This window comes from Pinus tabuliformis, chromosome 4_2 (assembly GCF_031772625.1).
Source record: "Pinus tabuliformis cultivar Carrire ecotype Pingquan chromosome 4_2, CPIR1, whole genome shotgun sequence".
Classification (NCBI taxonomy): Eukaryota; Viridiplantae; Streptophyta; class Pinopsida; order Pinales; family Pinaceae; genus Pinus; species Pinus tabuliformis.
The window spans coordinates 350,237,028-350,262,301 of record NC_142304.1 but is presented as its reverse complement, the minus strand read 5'-3'; the positions used below and the strand labels follow the sequence as shown (position 1 = coordinate 350,262,301).

General features: G+C 38.6%; 1 protein-coding gene across 1 annotated transcript; it reads left to right on the top strand.

Moving 5' to 3' along the window:
* The first annotated feature begins 15,018 nt into the window (after window positions 1-15,018).
* Window positions 15,019-20,921, top strand: LOC149169351 (uncharacterized). The gene is made up of 3 exons (XM_089425167.1): window positions 15,019-16,568; window positions 16,742-18,369; window positions 18,610-20,921. Exons 1-3 carry the CDS (start codon window positions 15,019-15,021, stop codon window positions 20,919-20,921), a joined length of 5,490 nt encoding a protein of 1,829 aa, XP_089281293.1.
* Window positions 20,922-25,274: the final 4,353 nt, after the last annotated feature.

Genomic DNA, 25,274 nt, shown 5'->3' with positions numbered 1-25,274 from the left:
AACAGGTCATCATGGAATTTTCGCTATAACTTTTTTTCTGTGACGTTTCAGAAGTCGCAAAAAAACCCATTTGAGAAGAAATCGCGCTGAACCTTGGTCCGAATTTCAGATCTTTTTGCGCGATATTTTCGGACATATGATCTGAGGAAGTTGGTCTTTTTGCAGACTCCTGAATTACATTCAAAACAGGTGACTTGGGGAAAATCATCATAACTTTCTCTCTGAGGATCGGATTGAAATTTCGTAAGAAGGTACAGAAAGAGGACGGACTGTAGTTTCTTGTATGCATTTTTCAGATCCATAGGTCGAAACAATGACTCGTGGCACGTCGTACAAGTTTGCTCTACTGAACTAGTCTATAAGCAAGTCACTGTGGGAGATTTCGCATAACTCTTCCTTGGAGAAACCAATTTGGGTCAGACTTGTGGCATTGGAAAGAGGACTCAGAAGGATACTACAGGTCAAAATTTCAGAACTGAATGATCAGAAATTACAGAGATACATTAGATTCAATATCAGGATTCTACAATGTGAAAAAAGGTGTGTAGTTTTTTTTTTAATTTTTGCATAAGCTTGGTTTGAAGGAATTCAAAGGGCATAGTAAAGCATTATTATCGGTAACTGATGCCCCGAGGAAAGAAAATGCAAACACCTAGTAAGGAACCTGAAAGCTCTAGCATGACTCATGAAGAAGAGGAAGAAATGCTACATGATATATCAAAATTACAAGAACAAGTGCAACAAATGTCACGCTCACAAAAGCTAACAGAAGCTAAGATAAATGGCGTGGAATCTAAGATAAAGGGCATGGAAGCTAAGATGGATGATTCGAACACAGATTTGAAGAGAGACATGGCAGATTTGAAGACAGATTTGAAGACAAACATGGACGAATTGAAGATAAATATGAATAAGTTGCTACAAGAAATGGGCACTAAGGATGAAAGGGTACTAAAGGAAACTCATGATGAGAATAAAAGAAATGCTAATCATGATTCCATAGATGCTAATGTTGGATCGAAGACTCACCATATTCCAAAAATCGATATGAGGAAGTTTGATGGCAAGGATCCTGCCACATGGATATTACAGATGGAGCAATTCTTTGATCTCAATAATGTGCAAAACACACAAAAGGTACGTATGGCAACTGTATATTTGGAACCAAATCAGTTTGTATAGTATCAATGGCTTTTCTCTCATAAACAATTTATCACTTGGGCAATTTTTACGGAAGAATTGATAGCACATTATGAGGATACAAAAAGAAACACTTTTTTTAGCCAATTGATAAGTCTCAAACAAAAGGGTTCTGTAATGAAGCACATTGAGGAGTTCCAAAAATTGAACATAAGGGTAAAAGATATTCTAGAGGAGCATAGGGTTGATGTGTTCATAGGGTCTTTAAAGGATAATATCCAACATGATGTTCGCCTTTGGGAACCTGATTCATTAGAGAAGGCATTCAGGTTAGCAAGAAAAATGGAAAGCAAAATTATGGCAACCAGGAAGCATACCACTCACAACTATAAAGATGGAAGTGTTGTTGCCCCTAGTCTTCCACAACCTATAAGGTTGACTCCACAACAATTGGAAGAAAAAAGAGAAAAAGGGGTTTGTTACAGTTGTGATAGCAAATACACTAAAGGTCATAAGTGTGCCGAGAAGAAATTATTCTACATAGATTGTGAAGAGGAAGAAGAAAAGGAGCAAGAAAGGTCAAAAGAAGAGGATATACTCCAGGAACAAAACCTAGATGAAGAACAATTAAATCTGACCATATCTTGTAATGCATTGGCGGGAATTACCACTCCTCAAACCATAAAGATAGAAGGACAAATCAAGAAGAAAAAGGTAATAGTGTTGATTGATTTAGGAAGCACCCAAAATTTTATTCATTGTAGGGTAGCAAAAGAATTGAATTGCTTCCTATATCCAGCACCAGAGTGTCAAGTGATGATTGCAAATGGAGGAACAATAAATTGCTCTGGAAGGTGCCATAATATCAAGCTATCCATGGGAGAATATGTATTGACTAGCCCAATGCTTTCCATTCCAATGGGAGGTGCTGATGTTGTACTAGGAGTCCAATGGCTACAATCCTTGGGTACAATAGCTTTTAATTTTCAAGAGCTTTTCATCAAATTTTCTACGGAAGGAAAGGAAGTTGAATTAAGGGGTATTGCAGGGAAGCCAGGAAAGATAATCAGCTCTAATGGTATGACAAGGCTTCTAAAAAAGGAGCAAAGAGGTGTAATTGCACAATTATGTTCGCTAGATGTTTCCACATCGGAATCATCTATTTCTCAAGATCTCCAAAATGTCCTGGACAATCATTCCAGGCTATTTGAGACTCCCAAAGGTCTCCCACCTATGCGTGATCATGATCATGCTATTCATCTGATTCCAGGAAGTGTTCCTCCAAACATCAGGCCGTACAGATATCCCTATGTCCAAAAAAGTGAAATTGAACGTATGGTTGCAGAAATGCTAGAGGCTGGTATAATTCAACCGAGTCCAAGTTCTTTCTCTGCTCCAGTAGTATTGGTGCACAAGAAGGATGGATCATGGCGCATGTGTCCAGATTATAGGGAGCTCAACAAGCTCACTATTAAAGATAAGTTCCCCATTCCTGTCATTGATGAATTACTGGATGAATTGCATGGATCAATTTACTTCACCAAGTTGGATCTTCATTCGGGATATCATCAAATCAGAATGAAGATTGAAGACACTCCAAAAACAACATTTAGAACTCATGAGGGTCATTATGAATTTTTGGTCATGCCTTTTGGCCTTACCAATTGTTATAGACATTTTTGGGCCCTACAACCCCAAGCATGAAATGTCCATAAACCAAGGGCTCCTAAGTCCCTAAAAGTGTTGTTCTAACCCCTAGAGGAACAAGGTCAACAGATTACAACTTCTCCCAGAAGTTCTCCATGAAAAACTGCTCAGAATTGGTCAAAACAGGATCATTTCAGCTGCTCCACTGGCTAAGTGCGTTGCATCTCACCTAAATACACTGTGTAGGTGCATTGCATTTCAAAAATCCCTTCTGTGGGGTGCGATGGGCGTGAAATGACAATTGGCAGTGTCATTCCGCGAGGTGGAGAGGCAATGGAAGCTTCCAGAATCTTCTCCTGTGACACTTGCCTCACTGAATTTGACCAAGGATGAGTAAGAGACCATCAATCTCCAAGTGGAAGCAAGAACTATCAGAGGGAGGACACTAATCAAATCACAAGCTGACTCATCCCCCTTACAGATATCTATATATGGATCCCTCATCCCAGAGATCCAGAGGTTGGAATTTTGCATATTATAAGGAATTGTTGTTGGCTTCTTGAGACAAACATCAGATTGTTGGGTGATCTAAGCTTTGTTTGAGGTGAAGAGGGGCTTCTTTGCTGGGAGGTTGATGCTGGGTTAGAACAACTGGTTGTAACTCCTCTTGGCTCTTTTCTTGTTTATCAATAAAAGCTATTCAAGTTTTCCTCCATGCTTTTGTGTCATTGATGCTTGCTACATTTGTATGGTCAATTTACATCTGATCCTAGATTATTTATGATTATAGATCCATGTATTTGTATAGTGATATGCTTCTGTGATCTTACAGGTACTTTGTGAAGCTGGGCGTGCAAGGGAGCAGGTAGCTGAAGACTATCAAAGAAGAGAGGGATAAAATCAGGAGAGTAGCGCAAGACAGAGGTTGGTCTTTCTGTTCCTCTCTATCTATAATTCATAAAGGGAAAACGAAAGTAAATTTTCTCTGTTTGTTTCTAAGGCAGCTGTCACACCTTAGTGGGATAGAGCGGTTCTATATAGACACTTTTCCTTGTAACAAAATGGCGACTCCACTAGGGAGATAATTAGTTTGCTTGTTTATCATTCTTTGTTGTCTATTTCATAAACTTACAAGTAGCATTTGAATTGCATTTGCCATAACAAATGCAAAGTAGATAACTGCTACTTCAATCCATCTACTGGATCTGTTTATGATTTAAACAACTGATTCACAAACTATCTGATTGCCCTTGTGATAGCTCTTAGATCCTCCTTAGATCTACCCCTGATTGTTGCATTACTGATTGCTTTTTGCTCGGCCAAAACCCAAGAACTGAACTGCAAACTGTGACCCGGAACCCGAACAGAGTCTCGTTTCTAGCCCAGCGCAGGTACTGTTCAGAGATTCTGAATTTCAGCGCACTTCCTGAGTGGACAAGCTGCGCTGCATTTCAAATTCTCTGTGTTACAGGTGCGCTGATCAGACTAGCTCTGTGCAGTTGTGGCTTCTGTGATTCATTCTTTCCAGTTCTATTCCTGAATTTTGCTGCCTGTGATCAGTATATGTCTGTTTGAAACCCCTTTTCCTTGTTGTTATTCCGCCTCCTTTGTACTAAAGAACTATAGATGTTTTTGTGTGTTTGTTGAGTCATTTACAGTTCTCCTTTGAAAAGGTAGCGTAATCGTACTGTCGTCCTTTGATTTGAAACTGTCGCAAGTGTCGATTTCAATCGTAGGAAAGAGTTTGATTGCTGTTGATGGTTGATTATCCTATTACTAATTCTTTTGGTCTGAATTTGTAATTTTCTAGTGTCTAGAACAAGTATTCATTTCAAAATCGTAAGGTGTTGTGATCGTCTCCATTTTTTGATTTCGAAAAGAAACTTGCTGATATTTATCGCTTGAAAAGAAATTCAGATTTGTGCATAAACTTTCCTTTTAGCATTCATATACTAAGAAAGTCGAAAACAAATACATGCATTTGCATTTGCATATAGACAGTCTGATTGGCTTGATTTAGGAAAAGTGCATTTAGAGTGTGCTCTTTGCTCTTTGTGAAAAGATTAAGTCTTTCTTTTCCCTAGTAGCTAGGATTTTCATTGCACAAAGAAGATAAAAAGTTTGTTTATCATCTTAGATTGCATTTTAGGAATTACATCTACATCTCGTGGTGAACCTGAAAGGCAAACTTCATAAACAAGATCAACTTAAAATAAATTCAATGAATCTAACAATGCTTTGGAACTTAATGCGCAACATTTAGAAGTCTAGGCTAGAGACGTATTCCGGCGTCGTAAAGCCTGGTAACTGTTGTCCTCACTGATGGTTGGGTGATTCCTCCACTTTGAGACGATAAGTGCCAGTACGGACTTGTGCTCCCACGTACTGTCAAGTATATTTTCGGAGACCCCATTAGGCTTAATCCTTTATCCATAGGAAGCTGTGTCTGCCGCCCTATCGATCGCAATGCACTAAACACAACATTCGAGAAGATTGACTGTTGTACTGTAAAAAGTATTCTGCAGTTTTGCGATTGGTTTGGTAATCCCTCTACCTAGATTTCCAGAGCAGTCCCTTTCATTCCTTTTTAGACTCCTTAATAGAAAAGGTCCATCTGAGCACTTGTCACTTCAGGCTCATTAAAAATCGAAGGAGACTAGAGTCATCTTTTGTTTTTTCTCGATTCTTAAAACTTGAAAAAACAAGTTGTGTCAAAGCGTCTAAAATTTATTTTAAACGGAATATTCATTACCCTTTCCTACATTGATCTTTGGTTGAGAAAATGGAATCCACCAACCAAGGAATTCCCCTTGGAGGAAATCATAGTCCCCTATCCTCTTGGGGAGATGTTGGTGCACCCCATATGGCCACATTTTCTCTTCCAGGACTGACAATTGGTTTGCCTGTATGGCTCTTCTCAACCTCTGTCGTTCAGAACACCGCAATTCCTGAAAAATCGAATCAGCAACTAGACGAGTCCAGAATTACCCACCAACCTTCTACTTCCTCTAATTCTTCCTCTCCTCCTTCCTCTTCGCTTGATGGGGTTGGTAAAGCCAAAAGTCAAGTACCTAAGGAGAAGAAGGAAAAGAAGAAGAAAGAGAAGAAGAAGAAGGAGCCAAAAGCGAATGGGGCAAACGAGTGTCGTCTAGTGAAAATCCACACACTGCACCGACCAGGCCTAAATCGCCATGTGTCATTTGTAAAGGAGACCACTATCACATAGATTGTCCTTGCATCCCTCGGATCTTAAGGGACTGGTCCCGTCGTTTGCACAACCCAGTGTCGTCAACCTCTGATGGTCATGTTGAAAATACATCGTCAACTAGTGAAAGTGAAGCCCCATGACAGAAAGGAAAATATAGATTTCCTTGTAAACTGTGCGAAGGCGATCATGCCGTCCATCGTTGTCCCTTCTTAGACGAAGCTAAAAGAGTTTTAGATGATCGTCCGGTTTCACCATTACGACTTCCTCTTGGATATAGAAAACTCTTGCCGAGTCCGTCACTAGTTGAAAATCCGGCTCGCCCACTCAGGTGGTCGGACGAAGCATCTATCATTGAAGATAAACCATCTGAACCCATGCCAGACGAAAGTCAAAAGGTCGAGGCGGCAGTTGACCCGGTCTTGCCTTCAGAGGTTCCATCTTCAGATGATACAATCACTGAAGAGAACAAGGATGACGCCGTCCAAACTCTTTTCATAAGCACAGACTCCAATGAACATGGGGGCAATTTACCCGTTCCTTTACCGCAGGAAGGAAGTTTGTCAGAGTCGTACCCGGCCGTCTATTCGGTCCCACCTTCAAGCAACCTAGTTGTCTCCTTCGATTGGAATCAACTAGGCAGACCCTGTTTACCAACTAGTATACCATTCCGAATCATTGTTCAAATATATAGAATGGTTATGGCTGGTACCATCATAGATGAGGGGGCTTCTGTGAGTATCATTTCCTCAACTGCTTGGAAAGCGCTTGGTTCGCCATCGCTTTTGCCTGAGATGAGAAATCTAACAGGTTTTGATAAAGGAACCAGTCGATCGTTAGGGATCCTTCCTGATGTGCCCATAACATTGAGAGGGAAAACCGTTCACATGAACGTAATGGTAGTTCAAGGACCCCCGGATTACAATCTACTCCTTGGACGAGACTATATTTATTGCATGAGAGCCATTGTCTCATCACTCTTTAGAGTGATGTGTTTTCCGCACGAAGGAAGAGTGGTCAAGCTCGTAGACCAGCTTTCATTTCCTGGATCACGCATAGAAAATAGTCATATACCATCCCTGAATGGTCTTTTCACGCAAGAAATGTCTCAATTCCCAGTCCGTCCACCCGATGAGCACGAGTGATTCGAGGGACATGACTGAAACCCAGGGGGCATGCACCCTGGTCTGCTTCGGTAGGAAAACTTCGGGTATAGGGTAGGTTTCCGCGAGAGTATATGACCTCCGTACTCCCGTCTGTGATTGGAAGAGGGAGTTGGACTGGAATAAGATCCTCTTGTCAAAGTTATGTGAGTTGGCGGGCATCGCCGCTCACCTTTGTTTATCTCGGTAGACATCGCCGAAGAGGTGTTTTGTTTACACCGTAAATAGAACAATCTTTGGTAACCTGTAAGAGGTAGGCCTCTCTCGGTAAAACAAATGTTTTAACGGAAGAAAGAAGGGGTAACCTTGAAACTCTGTTTTATACCTGGGGGCATGCAAACCTTTTGGAGTGCAAGAAAAGAGTGATCATTTATCTGTTTTTTGGATTGGTCATTTCCTAACTTGCATAAAGAAAGGATGTGGGGCAAAACTCTAAAAGTTGTCGTTTTTATATGAGACATTCTTATCACACGACTGGATTAATCAAGCAGTTTTAACACATAGTTCAAGATCGTTAAAAAATAAACATAAGACATGGGCAAATGTTTCCTCACATGTTTAAGCTCGTTAAAAAATGAACTATTCCCCCGGTAAATAACCATCGTGAATGTAGTACTTCAGCCATTAAAGCCTTGGTCGTGTTTGCACCGTCACCTCCACTTTTGCATTGGCCGATCATTCACCCCCATTTGATTGTTTACCCATTTTGAGGAACAGTTGCGAAGAGTGATCTCACTAGGCATCCTTGTGACACTGCCGTGATTGGAAAATTCCAAACCTTACCTGGAATCAGCTGCTACCCATTTTATCACTCGTTCCTCAAAAGACGAGTCTCCTTTAAGCTCTTTTCAACTAACTCGTAAAATATGAAAAGATTGCCGAGCCATTGGCCTCTCCACCTCGTTAAAGGGACAGGAAGTGCTATCCCTCCTCTAGATTTTAATCTTTTTGGACCTGAGGGATTATTACACAAAAAGATCGAGCGCTTGTTTTGTTCGGCTCGTTAAAAGTATCGAAAATTCATCCCTTTTGTATTGTTTTATACTTTTTCGGACTTAAGGGATTAGATGACGAAAAAGGAATTTTGGAGTTACCTTTACGTTCCTTTTCAGACTCTCTAAAATTGAAAAGGATCGAGTTATCTTTGTCGTTAAACTCGTTAAAAGTGTAATAGCGACAAACTTATCTATAGACGAGAATGAGTTTCACTATCGCTAGGCTCGTTAAAACATAGCGATGGGTTTGCCCGAAGGGAAAATTATAGAACAAGCATATGTTATCCTCCTCAAGCTTGACAAAAATAAAGAGGTACTGATCAACAATGACTGGGGAAAATTGGGAAGAAAACTTGAAGAAACTTTGTTGGTAGCAAGTTGCTCTTGAACATGACACTTCCACTCCGTGTCCGAGTCGGGTTGGGTTGTTTCATTCACCGGTCACATCACCATGGTCCCATCATACCATCCACATTTGGGGTTAATGCTACCAATCCATCACAACAGTGTCGCCGATATGTTCAAGAGAAGTCATTCAGAGAATTCACCTGTGTCTCACCCACTACCATACATTATACTCCATTCTTTCATGACCGCCACCCTGAACCTTATATCACCAGATCGTTTTCACATCCATTAAAATCATTTGCTCCGTTTCGTGTCATTGATGTGGGATTCATTAAGGCCCTCCTGTGACGGATCACTTCTTGTCGACATCAGCTCATTATCCAAGAAGTTGATCTAGGAACACCCCATTCAGTACTTTGAAGCTTGCATACCTCAATGGCAATTTTCTCACTTCCGGCGACAGGTTTACATCAATGGCCATCGACCGAAAGATTTTGCGTGGTGTTCGACGCCAAGTCCTTTATTCACACCACGTAAATTGTACTGCAGTACCTTGAGGGTCATTATCATTATCGGTGATTCCTCTCGCGCTTGTTAAACAGTTTACATCATTGGTTGGTAATCAAGCGATGTCTTTCCATGTTCGACTTCAGAACATTTCTCACATGGATCGACATGTACTCCGAGTGAAGATCGAACGAGATTGAAGACCCCAGATCTAGTTTCATCTATCCGGGCTGCGATATATATTCAGGGAAAATAAAGACATCAAATGTACATCATTGTTGCACAGATAATTATCCAATCAAAAGGATGATGGCTCTATCAGAATCATCAGTCTACACTCAGACGATTGTCTGTCTTATGTACATGAAAATGAATTTATAAAGCTGAGCATGGGAATGCCCGCCTAAGCTAGATCATGAAAATATTATGAAGATAATGTATTGTATTGTATCTTATTACAGGTCTCCTCCCAGCATTGAAAGAACTTCGGATCCTCATAATAAAGCAATTCACCCGACATCAAAAGATTAACGACCTCATGCTTTAGGGGGCAACTGTTATAGACATTTTTGGGCCCTACAACCCCAAGCATGAAATGTCCATAAACCAAGGGCTCCTAAGTCCCTAAAAGTGTTGTTCTAACCCCTAGAGGAACAAGGTCAACAGATTATAGCTTCTCCCAGAAGTTCTCCATGAAAAACTGCTCAGAATTGGTCAAAACAGGATCATTTCAGCTGCTCCACTGGCTAAGTGCGTTGCATCTCACCTAAATACACTGTGTGGGTGCGTTGCATTTCAAAAATCCCTTCTGTGGGGTGCGATGGGCGAGAAATGACAAATGGCAGTGTCATTCCGCGAGGTGGAGAGGCAATTGAAGCTTCCAGAATCTTCTCCTGTGACACTTGCCTCACTGAATTCAACCAAGGATGAGTAAGAGACCATCATTCTCCAAGTGGAAGCAAGAACTATCAGAGGGAGGACACTAATCAAATCACAAGCTGACTCATCCCCCGTACAGATATCTATATATGGATCCCTCATCCCAGAGATCCAGAGGTTGGAATTTTGCATATTGTAAGGAATTATTGTTGCTTTCTTGAGACAAACATCAGATTGTTGGGTGATCTAAGATTTGTTTGAGGTGAAGAGGGGCTTCTTTGCTGGGAGGTTGATGCTGGGTCAGAACAACTGGTTGTAACTCATCTTGGCTCTTTTCTTGTTTATCAATAAAAGCTATTCAAGTTTTCCTCCATGCTTTTGTGTCATTGATGCTTGCTACATTTGTATGGTCAATTTACATCTGATCCTAGATTGTTTATGATTATAGATCCATGTCTTTGTATAGTACTATGCTTCTGTGATCTTACAGGTACTTTGCGAAGCTGGGCGTGCAAGGGAGCAGGTAGCTGAAGACTATCAAAGAAGAGAGGGATCAAATCAGGAGGTTAGCGCAAGACAGAGGTTGGTCTTTCTGTTCCTCTCTATCTATAATTCATAAAGGAAAAATGAAAGTAGCTTTTCTCTGTTTGTTTCTAAGGCAGCTGTCACACCTTAGTGGGATAGAGAAGTTCTATATAGACACTTTTCCCTGTAACACCAATGCACCTTCAACATTTCAAGGTTTGATGAATTCAATTTTCAAACCATTCCTTAGAAAATTTGTGTTAGTATTTTTTGATGATATACTAATCTACAGCAAGTCTTGGAAGGATCATGTTGAACATGTTGACAGGGTGCTACAACTATTGGACGAGAAACAATTATATGCAAAAAGATCCAAATGTTTCTTTGGAGTCCAGGAGGTGGAATATTTGGGTCATATTGTATCTCATGAAGGAGTTAAGGTAGACCCTAGCAAAATTAAAGCCATTAAGGAATGGAAAATCCCCACATCCATAAAGCATTTGCGAGGATTTCTTGGGTTGACAGGGTATTATCGTAGGTTTGTTAAGAATTATGGGAGAATAGCAGCACCTCTAACAACATTATTGAAGAAAGATGCATTTTCATGGACTCTGGAAGCAACAAAGGCCTTTGAACATCTTAAAGAGGCAATGTGCCAAGCACCGGTCTTAGCTACACCGGACTTCACAAAAACCTTTATTGTGGAATGTGATGCTTCAGGAAATGGAATTGGTGCTGTTCTAATGCAAGATGAAAGACCCATTTCTTTTGAAAGTCATCCAATCAAGGGAAAGTTTTTAAGCAAAGCTATTTATGAGAAGGAAATGTTGGCAATACTCCATGCACTTAAGAAATGGTGACCCTACCTAATGGGAAGACACTTCAAGGTAAAAACGGATCATGATAGCCTTAAATACTTTTTAGAACAAAGATTATCCTCTGAAGAGCAACAAAAGTGGGTCACAAAGATGTTGGGTTATGACTTTGAAATCATCTACAAAAAAGGGAAGAAAAATGTGGTGGCAGATGCACTCTCAAGAAAGGATGAGGATGTAGAAGCATTGTTGTGCGCCATTTCTATTATCCAACCAGATTGGATAAATGAAGCAAGGGAGGAATGGAAGAAAGACGAAGAATTTTGGGCACTTATTCGAAAGCTACAACAAGGTTCCAGTACGTCTGATACATTTGCTGGAAAAATGATTCGTTATGGTACAAAGATCGCTTATACCTCTGTAAGAATTCCCAGCTAAAACAAAAGATTCTTATGGAATTGCACACTTCTCTCTTAGGAGGGCACTCAGGATTTTTAAAAACTTACCACAGGGTTAAGAAGGAATTTTTTTGGGATGGCCTTAAATCAAATATTCAAAAGTTTGTGGCGGAATGTTTGGTTTGTCAACAAAATAAAGTTGAAACAATTAAGACACTGGGTCTACTACAACCTTTATCCATTCCAAGCCAACATTGGGAGGAGGTTTCAATGGATTTTATCACAGGTTTACCCAAGTTTGAGGGAAAAAGTGTCATCATGGTGGTAGTTGATAGACTTACCAAGTATGCACACTTTTGTGCATTATCATATCCATTTAAAGCCAGTATAGTTTCTACTGCATTTATGGAAACAATTCAAAAGCTACATGGAAACCCAAAGATTATTGTAAGTGACAGAGATCCCATTTTCACTGGAAATTTTTGGACAGAATTATTTTCTTGTCTTGGTACTCAGTTAGCTCATAGCTTGTCTTATCATCCTCAATCTAATGGGCAAACTGAGATAGTAAAAAAATGTTTGGAAGGATATCTTCGTTGCTTTGTATCTGATAAACAGACACAATGGTTCAAATGGTTGCCTCTGGCTGAATGGTGGTATAACACTTCCTTCCATACAGCAACAAAAATGACCCCATTTATGGCACTTTATGGGTATCAACCACCATCCATCACATCATATTTAAGAGAAAATTCTAAGGTTCAGGCAGTGGAACATCACATCGAACATCAACAACAAGTCCTCCAACTTTTAAAGGATAACCTCGTGTTGGCACAAAATAGAATGAAACAACAGGCAGATCAACATCGCAGTGAAAGAAGTTTTGATGTAGGTGATTGGGTATTCCTACGGCTACAACCATATAAGCAAATGTCCCTAAAGCAAGCTAAGAAGGATAGTAAATTATCACCAAAGTATTATGGTCCATACAAGGTGTTGCAAAAGATTGGTACTATGGCATACAAATTGGAGCTTCCTGCAGCTTCTCGATTGCACCTAGTTTTCCATGTTTCATGTTTAAAGAAGGTTGTAGGCGACAAGCTCCCAGTTCAAACAATATTGCCAGAACTTGACGAGGAAGGAAAAATTATATTGGAACCGGAAGCAGTCACAGAAACAAGAACTTGACAGCTACGAAATCGATCAATTTCAGAGTATCTTATCAAGTGGAAGAACTTATCCGTTGAAGATTCCACATGGGAGGATGAGAATTTTATGCAGAAGTATCCAGAACTACTCAAGCGTTGAGGACAACACTTTTTTGAAGGAGAGGGGCATGTTGGGTCCCTATAATACTAGTGATTACCCCATTACTATTGTAGTTATACCCCTTATTTATATTGTTGCGCCCCTATTACCCCCATATTGTTATTTCTGTGCCCCATAGAATCCCTCTATTGTTATTTTTGTGGCTTTATATTATTATTGTTAGGTCGGCTGGATTATATTGTGACTCCTTCGACTCCTATATAGAAAGGAGGTCTTGTCATTTGAATCATCCAATAATTGTTCATTTATGTAATGTAAAGGAGGTTGCCCCCTCGAAGAGGCTGAATTCTAAGGCGTTGATCTATCTTTTCTATCTTTTCTTGAGCTGGTTTTATAACACTGTATTTATGGTTATATCTGTATTTTGTTACATTCATGATTAAGTTGGGATCAACAAAGAACACAATCATTGATCGAGTTGTACATTGAAATGTGTATGTAGAATGAATAAAAGGAAAAAACAAGGAAAATATGTGCCCTTTATCATTAAGGTGGGATCCAGAAACAAAACTAAGGCTAATGTGAATTTGCAAAGAAATAAATCCAAATTCATGAGCGACACATCAACTGCAAGTAGACATGAAAACAAGGTTTTGCAAAACAACATTCCAATGTTTACAAACTAGTCAAAATGTTGCCAAAACTGATAATGCAAGCCAATGAAATATTAGCTCAATAATCTCAAATGGTAAAAACTTCCAAATGGCTTGGTCCATGAGAAAATGTGGGGTTTTCTTGGAACCAAAATAAATGTTCTCCATTACATAACAAGAAAAAAATATATATTTTAAACATTATCTACCATATTAAACAGGTAAATCATCATACTATTCATGTTAAATATGCTCCATAAATATTAAAATTTCTAATAAATACTAACATTAATAATATTCAATAAAAAGAAAAGTCACATAGAACCAAAATGTTATTCAACAATGTTATTTCAAATTTTAAACATTGAAATATGTTTTTAGAGACAGTTGTCAATGATAAAATGTTATCCAATAATTAATCCAGTGAGTAAAAGTTTTTCCACTAATGATTTTTTTGTTTGTAATTATTTATTGAAAAAAACAACAATTATTAAACTTAATACTAAAACCCAATACTTAAACCTAAAATCTATTATCATCATAAAACCTATAGCACAATATTAAAACTTAAAATATAACATTATAATTATTAACCCTAAACTAATATTATAAACTTCAACTTAATATTATTAAATCAAATTAGAAAAAATACTATTAAAACCTAATAATTAAACATAAAACCAGCTATTAATACCAAACCTATCAATGCAACCTAAAAAATTATATTCTAAATTAATATAAAGTTGTGTTATAAACCTAAACCAAATTGTTTTATTATATTATTTTATATTAAATATAAAAAGTTTATATTTAATTCAAAAACTAAACCCAAATACTTAATTGAAAAATAAAACTAAACTCAAATATTTAATTGAAAAATTAATGATCAAACAAGGGAAGACCTTAATTAGGAAATCGAAAGAGGGATCTATTTGGAAAAATGACTAAGGTGTTTTAATTTGTTTAACACATTATACTCAATGCATCTCATCTCTAAAATGAGAATAAAACACTCTAAATTGGAATAATTGTGTTTAATGGCCCAAGTGGTTTAAATTAAAATCTAAAATCTGATATTAGATTTTTTAACCTTAAACTAATATTTTTTTTTGGTAAGGCTGGGGTGGGACTCTCCGATTTACATGTCCATTATGTACCCCTCTACGGGGGCAGGGTAGCCCAAGATTTGAACCCAAGACTTCCGGTTCGGTGAGACTTCATTTCCACGGCCCTTGCCGCTTGAGCTACCCCATGTGGACAACCCTAAACTAATATTATAAACCCCACCTTAATATTATTAAATATAACTAGGAAACTTAATATTAAAATCTAAGGTAGAGAAAGGAGGAAGACGGCTCTGCAACTAGGGTTCCGACAGTCATCTTACGCCATAGCATTCAGGAACGACTCTGCAGCCTGCGAGGGTCTGACCTCCAGCGCCTGACAAAGAGCCTCAGGAATTCATTCGACGCACATGGACCCTCCCCAGGGGGGGGCCTCAAAGCCCTCCCCTCTGTCAAACACGGCGCCGCCAGAGCACACGGGATCCCTAATCTTTGGGTCGATCCACGCAGACAAGAACACCAAGACGTCACCGCAGCAGAACAAGTTGAAAGATACAGCAATACCGACTGACAAGAACGATGCAGTACCAGAAGGGAAAGACAAGCCAGAGGAACAGACCAAGGTCACTTCAAAAACCTGCAAGCCAATAGCAGAGGAAAGACCCAAGATAGAACTGCCCAGTCAGAAGATCAATGAGAGAATACAGTACATGACAGATCATGCACTCATAGGAAAGTTCATAGGAATGTGGCCAACAGAAAAAGTGCTGCATGGCTGGATCTCGGCAAAGTGGAAACCCAAGGGCGACATCACTCTGCAGCTAGGACCGAAGGGTTTTTTTACTGTTATCTTTTTTTGCTTAGAAGACAAGTTCAGAATCTTAGATCAAGGCCCATACTTCTTTAACTCAGCAGGCTTGTACTTGAGAGAATGGATAGCAAGATTCAACCCGGACAAGGAAGACCTCACCTGGGCTCCTGTTTGGATCAGAATGTACTCTCTTCCAGAGGAATATTGGGATGAAGGAATACTCAAGGATATTGGAAATGGACTGGGGGAATACATAAAAGCGGCGGAAGAAACAAAGCTACGAAGATACACTTCATACGCCCGCATCTGTGTCTTCATGCGACTGGACAAAGCGCTACCTGATTCGGTAAGTCTCTCTCATGACGACTATGAATGGATCCAACCTCTAGACTATGAACATGTTCCGTTTCGATGTCGCAAGTGTCATGCTCATGGGCATCTCTTTAGGGATTGCCCGCTAAATATCAAAGCCCCTGTTTCTGACCCCTCTGACCCCTCTGATATGTCAGCCCAAGAAGGCTTTACCAAAGTTCATAACCGAAAACGAGCTCACAAAAAACCTGCTCCTGGGAGGAAACCCCATCAAGACTCTGCATCTCTTCCTTCCACGAGTAACAGTTTTAAGATTCTGGCTCAAACCTCAGAAGATCAACCCTTAAGCTCAAAGCCAAGTACGTTACCATTATCCACACCCGACATTAACAATCCTTCCAGCTCCACCCCTGTTTCTATCAACTCAAAGGACAAAAAGGCTTCCCCCATGGATATTCAAAATGATAGTACAGGAAAATCGAACGAAATGGAAGTAGATGGATCTTTGAACCATCTCATCACCTTCGAAGAAATCACTGGTGAAAGAAGTCAACCGCAGATTATGGATGAAGATCCTGAAAATTTCGACATGGAAGGACTGGACTTACTTGAGCTCGAGCAAGCATGCAAAAAGAAAAACTACGATCAAATCCCAGAGATGCAACTCAACAAGCTGGAAATAGTTCTCTCGAAGGTATATCAGCAGAAGCAACTAGGCATCCAACCAAGCAGTTCCTGGGATGGTAGCCTCCCCCCAAGAGACTTCAAAAAGAGAGGGAGAAGAACGGAGCTCCAACGAACAATTGAAGTAGGAAAAATCCTGGTGGACTCAGGCAGGTATGCAAAATTGACGAAGTACTACAAACCCTTCATCAATAGTGAATCATGAAGCTCACCTCATGGAATTTAAGGGGGCTCAACAGCCCAGGGAAACTCCGAACTCTAAAAAACATGATAAAGTTGGAGAAACCGCAAATGTGTTTTCTTCAAGAAACTAAATGCAATAGCAGTACGCTAGGAAGCATCCTCTCCAGAGCTTGGCCAGGATGCCAATCGGTAGCAGTGGACGCAGAAGGAGCATCAGGGGGACTAGCTATAGTGTGGAACCCGCAAATGATCTTTCTCCATGATTTTCATGCCTCCCACAATATCATACAAGCTACCTTCCACATCACAGGTACTAATATTCATGGAAACCTTACTAATGTCTACTTCCCTCAGGAAGCTGGAAACAAAATAGCCTTACTCAATACAATAGAAGCTCTAAGCTTAAGCAGAATGCATCCTCTATGGATCATTGGAGGGGATTTCAATATGATCACCAAGCTGGAGGAAAAACAAGGAGGGCGAATTAAGCTAGATCAGGAAAATGTCCACTTCAAAGACTTCATACAAAACAACTCTCTCATCGACTTGCAATTCTGCAACGGCATACATACTTGGAGCAACTGCGGAGCTGGGAAGTATCAAATCGCCTCAAAGTTAGACAGATTCCTCTTCACAGATAATTCAGTACATCTAGGACGGGATATAGCAACCGCCATTCTCCCTTACTCAGGATCTGATCATTGGCCCATCTCTCTCCAATGGCAAAGGCCCGGCAACACAATCAAGCGACCCTTTCGCTTCGAAGAGTGTTGGCTTACACATCCTGCTTTCAAGGACTTCGTCAAAACAGTGTGGAGTACCTTCTGCCCACCGGAAGGATCTAAAATGTTTCAGTTTCAACAGAAACTCAAATATCTAAAAACCCAAATTAAGAAATGGAATCAAGAGACATTTGGAAATATCTTCAAGGGGCAACAAACTCTAAACAAGGAAATGGCAGATCTTCAGCAACAAATCATCACCAAGGGACACACCAATTGGACCTTAGAACAGGAGCAACGCATAAATACTCAATTGGAGGAGAGGAGAAAGCAAGAGGAAATCCTATGGAGGCAAAAGTCCAGGATAAGATGGTTAAAAGAGGGGGAAAGGAACACCAAATTCTTCCATAGAACTACTGTCCAAAGACGAATGCACAACAACATCTCCTTCATACAGAATCAGGAAGGGACAAGAGTGGAAAAGCATGAAGAAATTGAGGAGGAATTTCTTCAACATTTCAAACAGGTGCACAACGAGCCTAAGGCAAACAGAAATCCAGCCATCGAAAAAATCATCCAAAAAATTCCAAAAATTATCACTGAAGAACATAATGAGCTCCTCCTCCGCCCTATTCTCCCTCAGGAAGTGGATATAGCCATGCACCAGCTCAAAGAGGGCAAAGCCCCGGGACCAGATGGTTTCTCGACCACCTTCTATCACAAGTTCTGGGAGATGATAAAAGACGAGGTTTGGCAAGTTGTGGAGGAATCCAGAGCTCTTCACTGGCTCTTACCTTCCCTCAACGCAACCTTCATTGTGCTCATCCCAAAGGAAGAGATTTCTAATACACCGAATAAATTCCGCCCTATAGCTCTATGCAACGTCATCTACAAAGTTATCTCTAAAGTAATAGCAAACAGGCTAAAGCCTCTTCTGCCTTTGCTAATATCACCGGAACAATCTGGCTATGTAGAAGGGCGGCAGATCCTCGATGGAATTATCCTCATGCATGAATTTATTCACTCCCTCAAGCATCACAAACAGGCAGGTATGATACTGAAGCTTGATCTCTCAAAAGCATTTGATAAACTAAGTTGGACTTATATGAAAAAAATGTTAAATGCTTATGGATTCTCACCCATGTGGGTGCGGTGGATTATGAGTCTTATATCCTCCTCCTTCTTCTCCATACTTGTGAATGGCATTCCCTCTAAACCCTTCAGTCCTTCCAGAGGAATTCGGCAGGGTGATCCTCTTTCCCCCTTCCTTTTTGTTTTAATGGCTGAAGGATTAGGACGGCATATCAAATCTACTCTCGCCTCCCATCAGCTCAAAGGGCTCTCCATCCATGGTACCCCAGCCATAACCCATCAGCAGTTTGTTGATGATAACATGCTGTTTGGCTACCCTTCGGTTCAGGAAGCCTCCCTCTTCAAATCTCTTCTCAACGACTTCTCTGAAGCCTCGGGCACCAGCGTTAACAATGCCAAATCTCAAATCTTTTTCTTTCATACCTCCCCTGTGGTGCAGCGTGCAATAGCCCGCATTTTGGGTTTCCCCATTGACTCTCTCCCTTCTAAATATCTTGGAGCCCCCCTCATTGACTCAGCCATCAATCATTCCACCTGGCGCACCTTAATTGAGAAGCTGGATTCTCGTCTCAATCTTTGGACGCATCGAACTCTTAACATTGCTAGTCGGGTGGTGCTCATAAAGGCTGTGCTTCAGGCTATGCCGCTCTACCTGTTTTCAATTCTAGCAGCGCCCAAATGGGTTATAAAAAGAATAAAGGATCTTCAACGTAACTTCTTATGGGGGAGCACAGCTACCAATCGCAAATGGGCCCTGGTAAATTGGACAACTGTATGTATGCCTAAAGAAAAGGGAGGCATTGGATTGCGAGATCCCAATCAAAGCAATGCGATAATGTGTGCCAAACTCTGGTGGCAGTGGCTCTCCAACACTGACAAACCTTGGGCCACCATCTGGACAGCCAAATACGCAAATTACAGACCACAAAAGGAGCTTATAAGACTTATTCCCAATGCAAAAGGCTCCCTCATATGGAATGCGGCCAAGCAACATTACATGTTGATACAACACCACAGCTTTTGGGAAGTAAGAAATGGTGAAACAACACGATTCTGGACTGACGCCTGGAACCAAATGCCAAAGCTCAGTAGCACTCTCCACCCTCTTCCATCATACATTGGGGAGGAGCAACAGCAGCAAACAATTAGACAACACTGGACCCAGGAGAATGCGCAAGGATACAGGCAATGGATTCAAAGTGACAGGTTAATAAGGAATGCGGATCGCCCTTTCAGGGAGAGTCTGGAACGGGAGCTCCAAAATCGACGCATACGACATTCAGAAGGCAAAGACATCCTAAGATGGGGATATAGGCCAAAAGGAACCTTTACAACTTCCGAAGCTTACAAATTAATCAACTCCAACCCGTCTCCCCTCGATCTCCTCTGGGGAAAAATTTGGGATTCAGGTATCTGGCCTAAAGTATCTCTCTTTCTTTGGCTGGTTGGACATCAGAAAATTCTAACATGGGATAGGCTAAGGAGAAGAAATTACCATGGTCCCTCAATGTGTGTCAACTGCAAAGCCCAGGAGGAAACCCTTCAGCACTTGTTTGACTCTTGCGCTATGGCCAATCAGTTATGGGAGAAGGTAAGCTTCAGATGTCAGAGAAGATGTAGAGTGGTAGAGGACATCATAAATACTCTGCGTCAATGGCAAAAGAAACCATTCAAGAGTGAAATTCTTAACCATATATGGAAAATAATTCCAGGTCTGCTAGTTTGGGGAATTTGGAAAGAAAGGAACAAACGTATATTCAAAGATCAAAGTTCTCCTTTAGAAAACATATGGAGCAGATTCTGCACAAACCTCAAAGAAACTCTGCTGATACATACCTGGACTAAGGAGGACCTTCCCTCAATCGACAGTGAGAGAGCCATTTGGGAAAACTGGAATATACAACTCCCTAATGTAACTCTCAACAATGCCCCCTCAAGAACCATCAATTCAAAAAGAGATTCATGGACAACTCCTCCAGAGCACACTTTTAAGCTCAACTTTGACGGAGCCTCAAAGGGCAACCCTGGAAAAGCAGGCTATGGTGGAATATTCAGGAATCATGCAGGAAAGCCTCAACTGATTTACTTTGGAAATATTGGTTGGGACACCAACAACTCGGCGGAAATGGAAGGCTTATGGCAAGGTCTCCTCTTAGCAAGAACACACAATTACCATCCCCTGGAGGTAGAGGGAGACTCTCTGCTCCTTATCAATATGGTCAAACAACTCCTCAATGGTTCTCATGCTAGCAAGATTGCTACGAGTTGGAGACTGGAGGCCAGATTAGAAGCAATAGAACTCGAGCTTCTTAACAACAGAGCAATAATCTTCAGTCACGTTAAGAGGGATGGCAACAAAGTCGCCGACATCCTAGCCAATGTGGGGGTAGAAAGCAATCTCGCCTTACTCACAGGACCAATAAACATAATTTCGAACAATGATAAAATACAGGAATGCAATCAGCTGGTTCAAGAAGAAGCTACACCCCCAGATGCGGGTGATCTGTAATGCACTAACTGTGATGGGACGGAGGAGGGCGCAGCATGGAAGGCACCTGTCCAGCATGCTCGCCAGACAGAATACCATGTGGGAGGTTATGAACCCGCAGGTGGTTAACATTATGGTAGCTATTTTGTTTGGTCTCGGCATTAAATCGCCGTCCAGTTTCGCCTGCACTGGAGGATCTCTGCCTGCAACGATCTTGATTGCCATAGTAATGGCGGGTGAGGACCGAGGGGGTGGCACTTGTTTATTTAACAGCTTCAGCTTCAACAACATGCTACTGTGTTTCATTCTGCTTGGGATGGTTCAGGGTTCTGATACAGATTGGGTTTGGGGGGGTCATGCTCCGGTTGCTGTCTTCGGATTGCGCCTGAGGTGGTGGAAGCACAGCCACTTTCCATAGGGCTCACGGTGCGTAATTTCCCCTCAGCTGTTGGCGGCAACCCCTGTGGTGTTCGCGGAATTCTCATTGTTGGTCGTGGAATATCCACTGGTATTCCAGAAATTCACACGGCTGTTAGTGGAAGTCTCGTTGGTGTTTGTGATATCCATACTGTAGTTTGTGTTAATGTTTCTCCCTTTGCTGAATACACCCGTAGAAATCCCTCTGCTGTGTTTAACTCTCCCTCGGCTGCTGGTAGTGCTCTCGCCGCTGTTCGTGGCTTTCTTCTTGCAGAAGGAGATTTCAACTTTGTTGTTCGAGATTTTCTGTCCGCTATGCCGAGACCCCGCCAGCGCATGCTCAGCCGCAGAGGCTCCGGCCGGGGCAATCCTTCTCGCCCTTCTGCTGGGTCTGGCTCCATGGGGCAGGCTCCTCCTCCTCTGGGAACAGAGAGCATTCTGAGACCAAGTCAATACCTAGACCCAAGCTCTCCAGACTCCTCCAATACGCCGTCCTTTGGCTCTGCTATATTCACATTCAATTGTTCTCTCAATCACCCTCAGATTACGGCTCATGTCTCTGTTCTCTTCTTAGAAGAAGCCCAAGAAGAGGGCAAGCCCAGTGCCCCTTTGCCTCACACTGAGGAAGATCAAAATCCCAACTCTCCGAGGCCTTCTACTGATATGCAACACGGGACATCTCAGCCAGCCAGCACTGTCAATATAGTTCCAGTTGCTCATGCTCAGCCGGACAGGTAGGAACATGAAGAGGGATGGTGCAGGATTGTGGAGGAGCCACCCGATGAGTAAACTTGTGTTTCAGCTATCCATCAGTTTTTGCGGCCCTGTGGAAAAGGAGGAAAAGGTTCTTTTTGGCTCTGTTTGTCAAATTCTATCTATGTTCTTGTGTCAGGTCTATTGTCTAGTTTATGTTGTGTTCACTAGTTGTTTGTATCTCTCTGATTCCCCTGCGCGGGATATCTCGTCCAACTCCCAGTTTTGGACTTAGTCATGCTCAAACGGCCTATCTCTCAGGCATGATGGCTTTCTTTGCTCAAACGATGTAACAATACTCTTTTTTGTAAATAATAGATTAATCATACTTAGCAAAAAAAAAAAATATTAAAATCTAATAATCAAAATTGAAAGCTAATAATAAAACATCAAACTATTTTTGGGATTTACCTTGGATAATGATTATTGGTGTTTACTTGGAATAAAAATAAGGTTTTCTTGGTTTCAAGTAGAAATATCAGTTTTAAAAACGAGGAGACAATAGTTAGTTCATTGTGTACCTTATAGTTTTGTGTTATTTCAAGTTAGTTCATTGTGTACCTTATAGTTTGAAAAATGAAGAAATAACAACTTTTTACACTGTAGTTTTGTGTTATTTCAATTTAGTGCAAGTCTTGGAATGACTCAAATATAAAGTGTTACATGTATTCTTATATAAAATATTATTCTAAGTGACAATTTAGTCTATGTGATGGGTCTTTTTTATTTTACTCATATTGTAACTATTTACAGTTACAACTATTACTCGAATGTTTGTGTTTTAATTGAATATAAATTATATATATATATTCAAAACTATTTGAATTTAAGGATCTATTTCAATTTATAGGTATTTAAATACATTTTATTAAAGTTATGATTTAGTGTAAGATTAACATATTTATAAGGGAATTTTTTAAAATCATCTAAACTATCACTTTATACGCATTCAAAAAATTTCCGTACAAAAAAAAATCAATATATATGTATTTAAATTATGCATTCAAATAATTAGAACCGACTTTCTCATTTTCTTTTAATTATTTATGTAATGTTTATCAACCATATTAGAGGTATGTAGATTCTGGCCTAATTCATATATTTTTGTTTATATGTTTATTTTAATTTTAGAATTACCCAATAAAATATTCCAATCTCCTATAAAATTATGATTATATATATAATTTTAGAATTACCTAATAAAATATTCAAATCTCTTTTAAAATTATATATATATATATATATATATATAATTTTAAAAATTAAAAATTATTTATGTTTTGAGGCTTCTGCAATTAGTGTTTTGTGTGTTATTTTCTTCCAGAGTTTTCGCATTCATGATTTGTTTGTATCGAAGTTTCGAGCTCTCCACCGTGGCTCATTATCATTATAGATCAGTAATTGTGTAGGATAGATCTCCTTGAATTTTAATAAATAGGGATGAGAGATGCAGAAGGAAAAGCCGACTTTGCTAGGATAATTATTAATTAATTATTTTATTTTTTTTATAAAAATAAATTTAATTGAGTTAGAAATATTTAGTTATGTAATTAAATTGTTTAATTAATAATTTTTTAATTTTATGTTCAAGTAGTTTAATATATATATATATATATATATATATATATATATATATATATATATATATATATATATTTCTTTTTGTTTTTATTTTTATTTATTAATTTATTTATGTTTATTTATTAATTTATTTATGAATAATTATGTTATATTTGTTATTGTTTTATTTTATACTTAAATTCATTTTAGTTTTTGTTCTTGTTGTCTAGAGTTATATAGAAGTTTATAATTATGTGATATGAATATTTAATTTATTCCAATATTAATATTAAAATGAATTTTTTTAATTATTTTGTAGTTTTTGTTCTTGTTGTTTAGAGTTATATAGAAGTTTATAATTATGTGATAGGAATATTTAATTTATTCCAATATTAATATTAAAATGAATTCTTAATTTATTTTTTAGTTTTTGTTCTTGTTCTTTAGAGTTATATAGAAATTTATAATTATGTGATAGGAATATTTAATTTATTCCAATATTAATATTAAAATGAATTCTTAATTTATTTTTTAGTTTTTGTTCATGTTGTTTAGAGTTATATAGAAGTTTATAATTATGTGATAGGAATATTTAATTTATTCCAATATTAATATTAAAATGAATTCTTAATTTATATTTTAGTTTTTGTTCTTGTTGTTTAGAGTTATATAGAAGTTTATAATTATGTGATAGGAATATTTAATTTATTCCAATATTAATATTAAAATGAATTCTTAATTTATTTTTTAGTTTTTGTTCTTGTTGTTTAGAGTTATATAGAAGTTTATAATTATGTGATAGGAATATTTAATTATTTCCAATATTTTTTTTTTTCTAGTTTAGACTAACCTAAGTACCCACAAGAGATTTGAACCAGTGACCTATCGCAAGGAGTGCCTTAACATCGCACCCATTCACCGTCAATCCAAAGCCCCATGGGCTAATTATTTCCAATATTAATATTAAAATGAATTTTTAATTTATTTTTTAGTTTTTGTTCTTGTTGTTTAGAGTTATACAGAAATTTATAGTTATGTGATAAGAATATTTAATTCCAATATTAATATTAAAATTAATTTTTAATTTATTTTTTAGTTTTTGTTCTTGTTGTCTAGAGTTATATAGAAGTTTATAATATAGAAGTTTATAATTATGTGATAGGAATATTTAATTTATTCCAATATTAGTATTAAAATGAATTTTTAATTTATTTTTTAGTTTTTGTTCGTGTTGTCTAGAGTTATATAGAGGTTTATAATTATGTGATAGGAATATTTAATTTATTCCAATATTAATATTAAAATGAATTTTTAATTTATTTTTTAGTTTTTGTTCTTATTGTTTAGAGTTATATAGAAGTTTATAATTATGTGATAGGAATATTTAATTTATTCCAATATTGATATTAAAATGAATTTTTAATTTATTTTTTAGTTTTTGTTCTTGTTGTTTAGAGTTATATAGAAGTTTATAATTATGTGATAGGAATATTTAATTTATTTCAATATTAATATTAAAATGAATTTTTAATTTATTTTTTAGTTTTTGTTCTGGTTGTTTAGAGTTATATAGAAGTTTATAATTATGTGATAGGAATATTTAATTTATTCGAATATTAATATTAAAATGAATTTTTAATTCAT